This window comes from Mastomys coucha, unplaced genomic scaffold (assembly GCF_008632895.1).
Source record: "Mastomys coucha isolate ucsf_1 unplaced genomic scaffold, UCSF_Mcou_1 pScaffold18, whole genome shotgun sequence".
Classification (NCBI taxonomy): Eukaryota; Metazoa; Chordata; class Mammalia; order Rodentia; family Muridae; genus Mastomys; species Mastomys coucha.
In genome coordinates this window covers 98468667-98482681 of record NW_022196900.1, presented here as the reverse complement: position 1 = coordinate 98482681, position 14015 = coordinate 98468667, and the positions used below count along the sequence as shown (strand labels likewise).

Below are 14015 nucleotides of genomic sequence, written 5' to 3'. Positions count from 1 at the left end.
GGGGGAAGCCCTGGGTTCCATCCCCTGTACTTACAAAAGAACTTAAGGAAGGTTTTTGTTTTGTTTTGGTTTGGTTTGGTTTGGTTTGGTTTTTTCAAGACAGGGTTTCTCTGTGTAGCTTTGGCTGTCCGAGAACTCACTCTGTAGACCAGGCTGGCCTTGAAACTCAGAAATCCTCCTGTCTCTGCCTCCCAAGTGCTGGGATTAAAGGTGTGCGCCACCACCGCCCGGCTTTAAGGAAGGTTTTTAATCGCTGCTTTATAATACCTAAAAGTCCAGGTGATACAAGTCTAGTCCCTCTAAACCAGGTTTGCCACATGGATGTGTGTGTGTGTGTGTGTGTGTGTGTGTGTGTGTCCTCAGAAGCCAGAGAAAGGCATGGAATATTGGGACATTCTGGGGTTGGAGTTACAGGCAGTTGGTCATAAGCCTCCAGTGTGGATGCTGGGAACTGAGCTCCAGTGCCCTGAATAGCAGCAAGTTCTCTTCCTACCAGCCATCTCTCCAGCCCCGAGATAAACAGTGAACAGCTGCAAGCTCCAGGCCTTCTTAGTACAAAATACCCAGAGGGCAACTGTCAGCTAAATTCAGGCCTCAAAGAGTTCCGGGGACAGTTGTTTTGAGAGGTTGGAGGAGACTGGGGAACTTTCATTCTCCTCCCAGGAGACTGCTTCCCTCCCTCCTTCCCTCCCCCTTCTCTCCCTTTTCCCTCCCTCCTTCCTTCCCTCCCTGAGTATCAGGGAAAGCCAGGTGGGGTTGCCAGGAGGAAGGAAAAGTGAAATCGGACACTCAGGTGCATCTGCATTTCACAGGGGTTTTGTAGTTCTTCCTCCTTGTTTGGGGGATGGAACCCAGGGCCCCCTGCCTCCTGGGAAAACACTCTACTATGAGCCACACCCTCTGCCTTTTGAATTCCAGATAAACAACACAATAATTTAGTCTAAGTGAGTCCCACATATGGGATGGAGATATATTTTCATAGAGATGTGCTCTCATTGTGAAGTTTGAATGGACTTGGGCACCGTTTCCCTGGCAGCCCACCAATGAGTATTGACAGAAAACCAGCTTGGTGCCAAGGAGGGAGGTCAGATGCAGCTGTCAGGAACAGCTGCCCACAGATGGGCTTCCACTGGCTCAGGCTAGCGACTCCCGAGCGAGCTTTTGGTGGCGGTGTCTGTCTGTTTGTTTGGGGAGGGCTTTTCTGTTTTGTTTTACTTTTTAAGTAATACCTCAGTATGCTGGATTTCTAGTTTCTCTGAGAAAATTGGGAGACAGGAACTCAAGACCCAAAACCCATAACCCACCACCTCCCGGGCCCCTTGGGAAGGACTCGGACTCCTGCTTCACAGCTCACCCAGTTTCTCCTCCCCCTCTTACACCCAGAGCCCTGAAGGCACGAATTTTTGAAAGGCATGGGTTTACAGAGCTCTCTGGAATGCCCTCTCCCTAGCAGCCCCTCAGTTTACCTGCTGACTTCCGAACAGGAAGCCGCAGCTCCCTCTGTCACTCTGATGGGTCACTCTATACCTCTGAAGGGTCTTTCTTCTGTAAACTACCTCCTAATGTGTAGGGTCTGGAAGACAGCGTGCCAGGCTGGGGTGTGGATGGCTACCCAACAGGCAATACCTGAGAAGCAGGGCAGCCACTGGGTCTCCTTAACACCTGCACTGTGGGGACACCAACACCCTCTGCCCTCCCATACTGCAAGGCCCTGCTGCCAACAGGAGCCGACTGACCTTCTGTGAGAGCCCTTGGCCTGCCAGTCTCCTCCTAGCTAGAATCTAAACAGAGACTCCAGAGCAGCAAGGCAGCAGTAGCCTCCAAGCGGCCCAGACAGCACAGCCTACTACAAGCCTCCATGTCACTCCCGGCCCCACCCCCTGAAAGGGCCCAGCATTCCAAAGATGAAAATCTGACATAGAGAAGAACCCATCCCTCTTGAGCACAGAGGGCAGTACAAGTCTAAACTAAATGTTGTCGCTGTCCTTTCTGTGTTAAAGAGACGCTTGTTTGTAGAGATGGCCAAGAGCAAGATGCAGAACTCAAGTCTCCAGGTGAGCCAGAGAGAGGGGAAACAGTCCGTGAGCAGTTCCTCACATCTGCTGGGAACCAAGCACTTGGTAGTGTGGGACCTGGAATGACATGACAGATGATTCACTTCCGGGGCAGGGGTCATCCTAGCCCATAGAGGGGTCTGAGGATCAGAGACCTTGAGTCTCCAGCCACACAGTTAATGACGAGACTTCCATGGAGCCCAGCACAGGTAGGAGATTTTGGGTGTTCCTTTACTGTCTTTCAGTAAAGGAGCACAATTACCACAGCTTAGGTAAGCATTTCTCTCAAATTCTGAGGGAACATCACCTAAAATATTCTTTTTTTAAGAGCTGAGAATCAAGACTATGACATTTAAAATATACTGAACCATCACAGTTGTGATCCAGCCCTTCCTGGAATTGCCCCAATCCACACTCTGCCTTGCGGAAAGCAGAGGCGAGCTTGTGCAAGCCTGGGGCTAGACGTACTTCCTCTGCTCACGAGAAAGGAGATAAATCTGTCAGTATTTGGGGGGCACAGATGTAGGAGGCACAGTGCCCGTCACCCTCAATAGCCTGAGGAGCTGCCTTCCATACAGCTTCAGGGATCACGACTCAGCCTAAACCAGGATTCGTGGCATCAGTGATGAAAAGCATTTCAGGACAGGCCAGTTTATAAAGCAGAGTTGGAGGTCTTAGAGTTTACTCAAGATATTTTCATATAGGCTCTAGCACGAGGGCTGGGAGAAACGGGCGCTCAGAAGAATGTCAGACATACCCCAAGTGTATGCATCTCCTCAAGAAGAGTCAAAGCTCTCCCTATGATATGGCTTATAATAGTCATACACAGGATTTTGGGTGGGGCTTGAGTTGACAGTCTTATCGCTGGGTGGTAATGACAGGATTACGGTTGATAAGGTAAAAGGCTAGCCCACTGAGGAGGGCAGGATATCCTGCTGTTAATAGAGTTAAGTTTTGTTTAAGAGTCTCAGGCAATGTCTGGGGAAAGCATGAGACCTGACCCAGGGTCAAAGACACGGAGGCTTTAATCTATACATGAACAGAATATACATGATAATATACATGGACAGACTCTAGGCCAGCAGCCTTGATAGGAAATGGTCATTGTGGTGGAATTGTTACATCTCGGCCCGTGAAAGGCTTCAGACCCTTGGATGAGATTTCCCCATCCCCTTCATGACCCCAGAATTTCTGTCTTCCTATTGTGTCTTGGGTCCATGAAAGACACATTATTCTGAAACTCAATTACATTGGGGAAAAAGACAGATATTCTATATAAGGAGCTTTGGGGTGTTTTTTGTTTTTTGTTTTGTGTGTATGTGTGTGTTTGGTTTTTTTTGTTTGTTTTTTGTTTTTGTTTTTGTTTTTTTGTTTTGAGACAAGGTCTCACTACATAACCTCAGCTGACCTAGAACTCACTGTGTATAGACCAGGCTAGCCTTGAATTTACAGAGATCCACCTGCCTCTGTCTCCCTAGGAGAGGCATGTGGCACCGTGCTTGGTCATCAGGGATATTTTTAAAGATCAAGTCTCTTCCTTAATATCTTATATTTGGTGGATATTATCTTAATATCCACCAAAGCTAGACAGTGGTGGATGTTGGGAAAACAGAAAGTGCCCTGGGGGTGGGGTCCCTTCGATCTGAGACCTTTGCCCTCTGTAAAGTAGTACCCTGAAGAGGCTTGCCTCTCATCCATAGTCAGGAGGAAGATGCCGCTAGGTTTCTGTCTAAGAACGGCCTCGGGTTGTAAGGGGACAGAGATAGCTGGAGGGCCCGGACATCCTGGGAACGACACGTGTCTCTGACATGGAGATCCTGGAATGTTAGGTGTCCTCTGGGCTGCAGAGAATGGGACAAAGCACATGTCTGCTGGGAGTGCAACGATTCCATTTCCAGCCACCAAGGCATCAATACAAGGTTTAGGGTCTGGGACGCCATGGCTCAGACAGCCTGGCTCCAGATTTCTTGCAAATTGTTGCTGGGTCCCCTCCCTCGAATACCTGGAGTTCTGAGGGAGATAGAGTCTGTGAGTGTACCCCAGAAAGGGACGGAGGACATGAAGTCTCCTCCAGGCTTGCCCACTCATGTGTCCCTTGGGGCAGAGGCAGGGAAGTCTCCTCCAGGCTTGCCCACTCATGTGTCCCTCTTCACACTTTGTTCCATGGTGTCACAGCTCAGTCTCCTTTCCCTTGTGGCCAGCAGTCTTTTGTCCTTGTTTGCAGGATGTATGCCAAAGTGAACATTTTCCTAATTTCCTATGTCCTAAGACATCTTCCTAGAGACTTGCTGGTTGCCCGGGCTGGGCTTCCATACTGCTGACCATGAGGTAGGAAGGGCGAACCACAAGGCTCTACCCTGAGACAGACATGAGCTGAGATGTGGCAGGTGACACAGATGTGGCAGTGAATTGTAGGGGCAATGCCGCCTCCAAAGGGGCAGGCATGAATTCTTTATGTATGAATCATGCACACACACATACACACACTTGAGTTTAATATACATGCACACGTGCGTGTATACCACACACATACACAGAATGTACATGTATATTACATATATGTGTACATGAATACCATACATAACATTTTCTTTTCTTTTTTTTCTTTTCTTTTCTTTTTTTTTTTTTTTTTTTTTTTGGATTTTTTGGGTTTTTTGAGACAGGGTTTCTCTTTGTAGCCCTGGCTGTCCTGGAGCTCACTCTGTGGAGACCAGGCTGGCCTCAAACTCAGAAATCAGCCTGCCTCTGCCTCCCAAGTGCTGGGATTAAAGGTGTGCGCCACCACCGCCCAGCCATACATAACATTTTCATGTATGTGAGGAAGGACATTCACCGTGTTAGCCAGGGATGATAATAAATGATGGATTGGCAAGTAAGCTAGACCAAAACACTATTTAAAAACTTGCCTTCCTGGCTTAGCCTTCGAACTATTTTGTTGTTAAGCAAATACAGCGCTAATAATTGCTTTGGTCAAAGTACGTCGAAAGCAAAAGCCAGCAGGCAGAGCTCCAGAGGTCTTTCAAGGGGTTCCTCCCAGTCTGTGGCAACAGAGGTCTGTGGGGAGACAGCTAAGTCACCGGTGGCTCCTTGGGAATGGGCTGGACCTGTGGTTTGCCAGAAAAAGCCAGTCCAGTGTATAATTTCCACCTGGGCCACACTGTTGTAGACTGGCTTCTGTCCCTTAGGGTGTGTTTTGCGATCCCAAAGATGTCAAAGTGAACTCTGGGTGCTTTCTGTCTGGAGGCCACCTCAGGCTGGGCTCTGCCAGGGCTCCTCCCCTTCCTGTTCATATTAGTGTGTCCAAAGTCTAGCTCTTCTTCCCCGGTCAATGGCCACAGCTGCGGTCCCTTGCCAAGCCAAACAGATAACAAAAAGTCCCTTCTTCCCGCATTCGGGGCAGACACAGAGGTGGCACCGCCCGGACCTGGGGCTCTATTTTTAGTGAGCAGAGCTTCCTGACTCTGGTGCCACCACAGGTTGGGACAGGGACATTTGGGAACCAGCTACAGGTGGCAGTTCTACAGAAAAGTCCAGAGAAAGACGCATGAAGGAAAGATCTCTCAGGAGGAAGATGGCCTCGGTCGCTGCCTGCTTTCCCTCTCTCAGGAGGAGGACGGCCTCTGTCGCTGCCTGCTTTCCCTCTCTCAGGAGGAGGACGGCCTCGGTCGCTGCCTGCTTTCCTTCTCTCAGGAGGAAGACGGCCTGGGTCGCTGCCTGCTTTCCCTCTCCCTGGCTGTCAGGTCGATAGTGGCTGAGTGGCCTGCTACACGGATCTCAGGCTCTCTTCCCCTGAACAGATTCTGAATGTAGGCTCTCAGAGCACCTTCAAAGGCCAGGGGTAGTAGGTAGCACAAGTCTATAATCCCAGCATTTGGAATATATAGGCAGGAGGATCCGGAGTTCAAGGCTAGCCTGGGCTATCTCACTATTTCAAGGCCAGCCTAGACTACATAAACTGTCTTAAAAAACAAAACAAAGGGCTAGAGAGTTGGCTCAGTGGATGAGAACATGTGTTGCCCTTGTAGAGGACCTGGGTTCAATTCCCAACACCCACATAGGGGCTCACAATTGTCTGTAATCCAGGACTTCCCACACCCTCTTCTGACTGTATCTGGCATCAGGCATGCATGCGGTGCATGTGCATACACCAAAGCAAAATACATGTAACATCAAATAATAAAATTACTTAAAACAAAACAAAACACTTAAGGCTCCCATCTGTCACTGGTTTGAGCCTCCCAAGGCCAATTTCAAAGCTGTCCTAAAGCAAACACAGCTTCACAAGGTGGCTTTTCTATTTCCAGAGACTTGTGAGGTAGCCCCGCAGGTTACAGCATGTGGTACCAAGTTCTGCGTTTAGTCACCAGTACTCACAAGCTAGAAATAACACTCCCACAAGTTGTCTCCTGACTAAAATGCATATCATGTCATGTACACACATGCGCAGACACACCCAAATAAATAAATAAAACATAATTTAAAAAAACATTCCCAGAATGACTCCACCAGTCTCTAAAAAAGACAGAATCCTTGCTGGGCAGTGGTGGCGCACGCCTTTAATCCCAGCACTTGGGAGGCAGAGGCAGGCAGATTTCTGGGTTTGAGGCCAGCCTGGACTACAGAGTAAGTTCCAGGACAGCCAGGGCTACACAGAGAAACCCTGTCTCAAAAAAGTAAAACAAAACAAAATAAAGCAAGACCAAAAAAAATAAAGAGACAGAACCTACAGCCTGGTCTCCATGTGACAGATGGAGAAGATGGTGTGTGTATGTGTGGGGGGGTGTTGTATAGTGGCAGCTGAAACTTACCTTATCAACGAGCTCCCCCTTGCCTTGGGTGCACATGTATCCTGGTGGTTTGGATCAAATACGTATAGGAGACAGAAGGAAGCATGCCCCCTGTTAGACAGGAACTCAAAGAGCTGACATATCTGCAGAAAGAGAGGGGTGTGTGCAAGCAAGAGGGCTTCTGGAGAGGTGGCTGCCTACTCGCAAAGGGCAGAGATGTAGATACACAGAGAGATGGGCCTCTTGTAAAAACCAAGGGAGAGGCCGGGCAGTGGTGGCACACGCCTTTATCTCCAGCACTTGGGAGGCAGAGGCAGGCAGATTTCTGGGTTTGAGGCCAGCCTGGTCTACAGAATGAGTTCCAGGACAGCCAGGGCTACACAGAGAAACCTTGTCTTGGGGGGGGGGGGAACAAGGGAGAGGACCAGATGCTGTTGACACGCATGCATACATGCACACACTCACAGGAGCATGCACACACGGGAGCATGCCAAGCATGCACACTGTCCACTACCACATCTCTGCAGACCTCCTCTTCCCTGTCATGTGACAGAAAGCTAGTGAAAAACCTTAGAGCCCATAAACCCCAAATCCTGGAAGAGATCATCATCCAAGAAGCCCAGCCATGACCTGAAGCAGCATCAGGCCTATAATCACTATGGTGCCCCCAGCTATCTGAGGGAGAAGGACTCAAGAAGGAGTGAGGGCCTCCCGAAGAGTCTGCCACATTCTCCTGCCAAGCCATGGGACACCCCCTCCAGACCTGCGACAGCTCCGAGGGAGAACCGCCACCCCAGGAGTAGGAGACTCCACTCCAGGGAGCGGCTCCTAGCACACAGACCCCAGTTTCAAACATCCGATGTAAACTGGGCAGAGAGGTATGGGAAGGGTGCATCGAAGCATGAGGCTCATCCCTGAGGAGCATGGCAATGACTGAGGACTGCGCCGCGTTGCTCATATCTACATGTGTATGCCTTTTACATTTTAGTTCACAAGCAAAACCTGCGCAGGGGTATGGAATCGATGATCACCAGCCGAGAACTCATACCGCTCTGGCAGAGGCCTGAGTTTGATTCCCAGCATCGGAGTCAGGCATCTAACAGCTGCCTGTGACTCCCAGGGGAACCTGACAGCTCTGGCCTCCCCAGGCACCTGCACATGCGTGTGCTCACACACATACACGCGCATCTACACATAACTAAAAATAAAGTAAATCTTATTTTTTTTTTAAATTGCATAGTCCATTTGAGGCTCTGACTGCATTAACAAATTTTGTGTATTTGTTCTTTTTTGTTCATGGAAGGCTGGAGCCAAGAAAGCCACCCTGAAGACGGGCCAAGAGAGAGAGACAAAGAAGGAGGTTTACAAGTCTACCCAGAGCCTTTCATTCATTAAACCTGGCGGAAAGAACTAGAAAATACTGACCCAGAGCTTCACGCGATCCTGAGTTGGTCCTGACTCTCCAGTAACAAATGCCGAGGGACTCTTGTAACACATTAACGATGGACGCTTGGATGCTTTGCATTCTAGATTAATACTTTCCACAGAACTTATTTTGGAGTGTGTAAAGAGAATAATTTTTAAAACTATCTATAATGTATATACATGCATGTATGTAAAGAATATGTCAGTAACCCAGACTCTGTAGGCTTGTGGACACAGTTGGTCACATGTGGGTTATGATGCACCCAAGCTCTGGCTCCCCCAAGGAGCTCGAGAGAGACCCAGTGGGAGCCATGGGGCAACGGGGATGCTTCAAGTACTTGGCCACAGTATCATGAATTTATATCTGAGTTTATCATAATAAATTTAGAATGCCAATCAATTCTGTCACTTCTGTAATCCTGACCGACATTTCTGTGACCCTTTGTCGTTCTCAAAACATTTCTCAATCCTTTCCCCAAACCCTGCATTGTTCCATTTCACAGATCAGTATGCTGAACTCCAGAGAGGTTGGCTGGCCTGCCCACAGCCACTCAGCTGGTGAACTGGGCTTGGAAGGCTGGTTCAATTTTGTTTGTTTGGTTGGTTGTTTTTTGTTTTATTTTGTTTGTTTTTTCAAGACGTGCTTTCTCTGCATAGCCTGGCTGTCCTGGAACTCACTCTCTAGACCAGGCTGTCCCCCAAATCACAGAGATCTGCCTGCCTCCGCCTCTTAAGTGCTGGGACTAAGAGAGTGTACCATGATGCCCCTCTGGAAGCCTGGTTTCTAATTCTGTCACATTGTCCATTCTGCTGGCCCAAGATGACCCTAGTCTTCCCAGCCTCTGGCTATAGGATAGATCAAGGACTCAGTCACCAATCCTGTACTCTCCATTCTCAGGATGTTTACAGAGACCTCAACTCTCCTCTCGTGTCCCACCTTCTCTCCATCTACCTACCTCTTATCACTGATACCTTTCCTGGCTAGGCAGCCAGCCACACCTGGGTGAAGGAGGAACCAGAAGGCACAAAGCAAACTGGTTTTTTTTTTTTTTTTTTAAATTCTCAATAAAAAATATTTTTCATATTCTATTCTAATTTCATTTCTGTTGCTGTGATAAAATATGCAAAGAGCAGCCTAGGGGACAAAAAGGGTTTATTTCCGTTCATTTTAGCAGTGTGATGCTTATAGCCCATCCACCATAAGTCAGGGCAGGAACTTCAACTAACTAGTCACATCACACCCACAGAGAGAAATGAGCACATGCATACTCACTCGATTGTGCTCAGCGCGACTTCTCTGCTCTCCTACAGCTCAGGTACCCGGGCCTAGGGAATGGAGCCACCTACAGTTGGCTGAGTCTTTTCCCATCAGCTGACATCAGTTAAGACAATGCCCCATAGACTATGCCCGTAGACTGGATCTATGTAGATGATCCCTCTTTGGGGCTCTCTTCCCAGGAGTTTCTAGGTTGTACAACTTGACAATAAGCCAACTGTCCTATATTAGAAAACCAAATGTATTCTTTATGCTTGTTTAAAATTTGGGGGAATATAGGAGAAAAACTTTTTATGTTTTATTCCATGAAAGGCATATCCAAAGTCAGCGAGAAAGGTGGCCTTCACTTGGCCTTAAGAAGGTCAGTGGGACTGGAGAGAGGGTTCTGTGGTTAAAAGCACGTCTACTTTTGAGAGAATCCGGGTTTAGTTCCCAGCACCTGTAATGCAGCTCATAGCCGTCTGTAACTCCAGTTCCAGGGCATCTGACGCCCTCTCCACAGGAAACTGCACACACAGAACCACAACAAAAAGAATAAAAAAAGGAACGAAAGAAAAAACTTTTTTTTTTTGAGACATGGTTTCTTTGTGTAGTCCTGGCTGTTCCAGAACTCACTCTGAAGATGGCATCAAACTCCACCTTCCTCTGCCTCCAGAAGTGCTGGGATTAAAGGCCTGTGCCACCACCGCCTAGCAATATTTTTTTAAAAAGAAAGTCTGTTTTTAAAAGCTCTTGAAAAATCTCAACATTTGTTTCATGAAGAACCTGAACTGAGCGGTACCTGATTGCAGTACTCCAGAGGCAGGGAAGTTTGGGCAGGAGTTCAAAACCATCCTCACGGACAAAGCAAATTTGAGGATAGACTGGGCTACATGAGATTCTGTCTCAACAAGGGAGAGACTGAGGAGATGGATCAGTGCTCAAACGTGAGGACCTGAGTTCAAATCCCAGCACCCATGTAAAATGCCAAGTGTATCTGCACACTTACCAGCCACCACAGTGATGGGAGGGGACAGAGACCGGAGGATTGCTAGGGCTTGCTGACTGTCTGTATGGGAAGACCTTGTCTCAAAAAAATAATAAAAAGGTTGGTCACTGAGATGTGGCTCTGTAGTAGAGTCTAACATGCACAAGGCTCTGTGTTCCTTCTCCAGCACCCCAGAGAGAAGGGGCCAGGAGGAGGGAAGAGGGAGAGAAGGAGGGGAAGAGGAAGAGAGGGAGGGGAGAGACATGGTAATATTTCTTTTCTCACCTTTCTAACTGACCTCACTTCCTGACACCTGTTTCCCCAAGCAACAAACCTACATCAGATTTGATGCGTCCTTGGACACAGCAGACTGGCTATAACCAATCTGATTCCCTCCCAGTTCAAGCTGAGCCCATCAGCACTTCCGCCCTTGGCATCTGGGAGTGGATCCTGAGATGCCATTGAGGGAGGTCATTAGTGAGCTGGAGTTGAGGACGATGCAGTTCCAGGGCCAGCCCTGTTCCCACTTGTGTTCAGAGAGAGAGAGACAGAGAGACAGACAGAAACAGAGACAGAGAGACAGACAAGGACAGAGAGACAGAGGAAAGAAGGAAGGAAGGAAGGAAGGAAGGGAGGGAGGGAGGGAGGGAGGGAGGGAGGGAAGAAAGAAGGAAGGAAGATCCAATCCTCCAGAAGGGAACACCATATATATATACACACACATATATATGTATGTGTGTATGTATATATACATATATGTGTATTTGCATATGTGTATATGTATATAGATGGTAGATAGGTAGATAGATAGATAGATAGATAGATAGATAGATAGATAGATAGATAGATAGATGATAGACAGACAGAGGCAAGGAGCCACAGACCCCTAGAGAGACAGCATGGGACAGTACAGATAGAAGACACTGGGGAGCAGTGTGGTCATCTCCTTCCTTTGCAATATAGGTTGAAAGCTAATGTCTTGGTTTTCCCTCTCCCTTGCAGCTAGGATGTACAGAGCCAGTCACTGACACAGAAGCCAGAGTCCTGGAAGAACTTCGCTTCTGAAACAAATGACAAAAGCCACCTTTCAATGACAATAGAGTAGAACAGGAGAGGGTCTGGTGGGACGTGGTGGCGTCCATGAGCTCTAAGCCAGAGGGTTACCTCCCTCTGGACTGCTTATCCCCACACACTGAAGCCAGCACAATCAAATGTGTGCTTACTGCGGAACAAACCACCCACAACCTGGGGACATAAAACAGTAAATATTATGTGTCATGATTGCACAGGTCAAGGTAGGCTGTCTGTCCTGTCCACCCTGGATGATAACAGATGGCCTCGTTTACATGTCTGGTTCCTGACAGAGCAGTGGGTGATGCCACTAATCAGACAGTGGGTGGAGGCGGAGGCTGCCGAATACCCACACCTCACACCACTGCAGAGAAGCACGTCACCCTCGATGAACAGGGAAGATTGTGAAACAGTCTAGGGAGGCCCTTGGCCAAGCCTGTGGCAGCCCCAGGTGCTTTCCCATCATCCCTAGAAGCCAGACAAGGCAATGGCCTAAGAAAAGCTGTTTTTTTGTTTTGTTTTATGTTTTTTTTGTTTGTTTGTTTTTGTTTTTCAAGACAGGGTTTCTCTGTATAGCCCTGGCTGTCCTGGAACTCATTCTGTAGACCAGGCTACCCTCGAACTCAGAAATCCACCTGCCTCTGCCTCCCAAGTGCTGGGATTAAAGGTGTGCGCCACCACTGCCGGGCCAAAGAACAGCTGTTAAGGGCAAGCCTCAGTGTGTGACTTCCTAGTCTCTACCTGCCTCACATTTGTTAGTCTTCAGTAGACAAAGCCAGAGCCAGTTAGAGGAGGGCTTCTAACTATTCACAATTCTCCACACCATGCTTCTGTTATTTGAGACTGAACACATTCCTAGCTGACAGTGGAGGAATGCTGCCTTGCTCCTTGGTCACTCTGGGTCCTAGTTTTTTCCTTCTAAAGGCCAGTTGGCCCTACGGCCTGCCTTGGGCTCTCACTGGGGACCCTTCCTATCATTTGAGATGCCCCAGTTCTGTTGGGTAAATGGCTCAGTTACTAAAGTGCTTTCTATGCAAGAATGAGGACCTAAGTTCTGTTCCCAGGACCTACGTAAAAAAGCTGGGTATGTACTTCTAATCCCAGCACTGGGGGACTTGAGGGAAACAGGTAGATCCCCTGGACTCCATAGCCAGCCAGGATAGCCTAATCAGTGAATCCTAGGACCTGGTGAGAGAACTTCTCTCAAGAAACAGACTCATACCTGAGGTTGAATGCAGACCTTCACACACAGGTGCACACTTACATGCATATATGTGTGCATGAGCACACACGCGTGCACACACATGCACACACACACACACACACACACACACACACACACACGCACAGGATTCCTTGGCTGCACACAGGAGAAACCCTGGCAGGTAGTTAACTTATTTAAAAGAGTTGATGAACTAGCGAGTAGAATAGAAAGTTAGCAACACAGAAGTGGCTTAGACAGCCCAGGAGTGGTGTTTTCTTCACACACACACAGTGACTCTGAGGCACACCAGCAACCTGACCTTAGGTACATGAGAGGGTGGGCTATAGCCAACTGAAGCAAGTCACCTTCAACCCCTCCTGCTTCTTCCCCAAGAAGCTCTGGCAAGCATCTTCTAGCGGCTTGCGGATGCTGGCCCGTGTGGAAGCTCAGAATCGTGACTCTGCAGCTAAGGGACCTTCTCTCACAACTTGGTAGCATCCCCAGTGCCTGCTGTCGCAGAAACAGCATCATGAGCTGTCTGGATGGAGAAAAAAAATAACTTCCAGATCCTCATCCCAAAGCACGCTCCTAACAAGAACTGTGGCTTCTGGATCGGGTCGGGGTCGGGGGGGTGCTTAGAAGGGAGAGCAAGACAGGCAAGATCTGAGGAAAGCAAAACCCTGCAGATGCCAATTGGGTTCTCTTTCTCCTGCACGGGGCCTCCTGAGCTGGAGGCCAGGCCGTGAGGAAAGACTGCTGCAGCTTATCAAGCTGGCCTGCTTTCCATCAGATGTACTGTTTGCCTCCATCCTCTCAGTGTCTCCAGTTATTTGGGGCCAGCTCATGACCTTATGTGGCTGGGTTTTTGGTTTTTTGTTTGTTTTGGGGTTTTTTTGAACATTTTTCTTTACCCATCTGTCCCCAGGAATCCACAGCCATGCCTCCATCTCGTGACGGACCCATTCCATTCACAGTTTGCTTGTTCTGAGTTTCATCTTACCTTTGGCATCAACAGCTTCCCTCCCCAAGAGCCCAAGATTCCGAAGCAGAAGTCTTTGCTTCTGTCTAACTGGGGGTCTTATCATCAGAGAAGTGGCTTTCCTTTGACCAGCAAGTCACATTTCCAGGAGCACAAGTAGTCTCCAGTCAGGCAACAGATCATGCTATGGGTCGGGGATGACGCTGTGCTAGCTCTCCTGGTTTTGGCCTTTGCTCCCTTCACATTATAATC

General features: G+C 48.5%; 1 protein-coding gene across 3 annotated transcripts in view; it reads left to right on the top strand.

Annotated features, from left to right (window-relative positions):
• The window catches only part of Fhad1 (forkhead associated phosphopeptide binding domain 1), a 128632-nt gene extending 119966 nt beyond the window's left edge, over positions 1 to 8666 (top strand). Inside the window, exons 32-33 of one of the 3 annotated variants that reach the window (XM_031379354.1) lie at positions 2001 to 2054; positions 8145 to 8666. In XM_031379354.1, coding sequence (XP_031235214.1) covers positions 2001 to 2054; positions 8145 to 8255 — 165 coding nt within the window. In that variant the 3' untranslated portion in view covers positions 8256 to 8666. Of the gene's footprint in view, positions 1 to 2000; positions 2055 to 5530; positions 5618 to 8144 lie in introns of those variants that run through there. The other 2 variants (XM_031379355.1, XM_031379356.1) reach the window with 2 other exon arrangements.
• The last annotated feature ends 5349 nt before the right edge of the window (positions 8667 to 14015 follow it).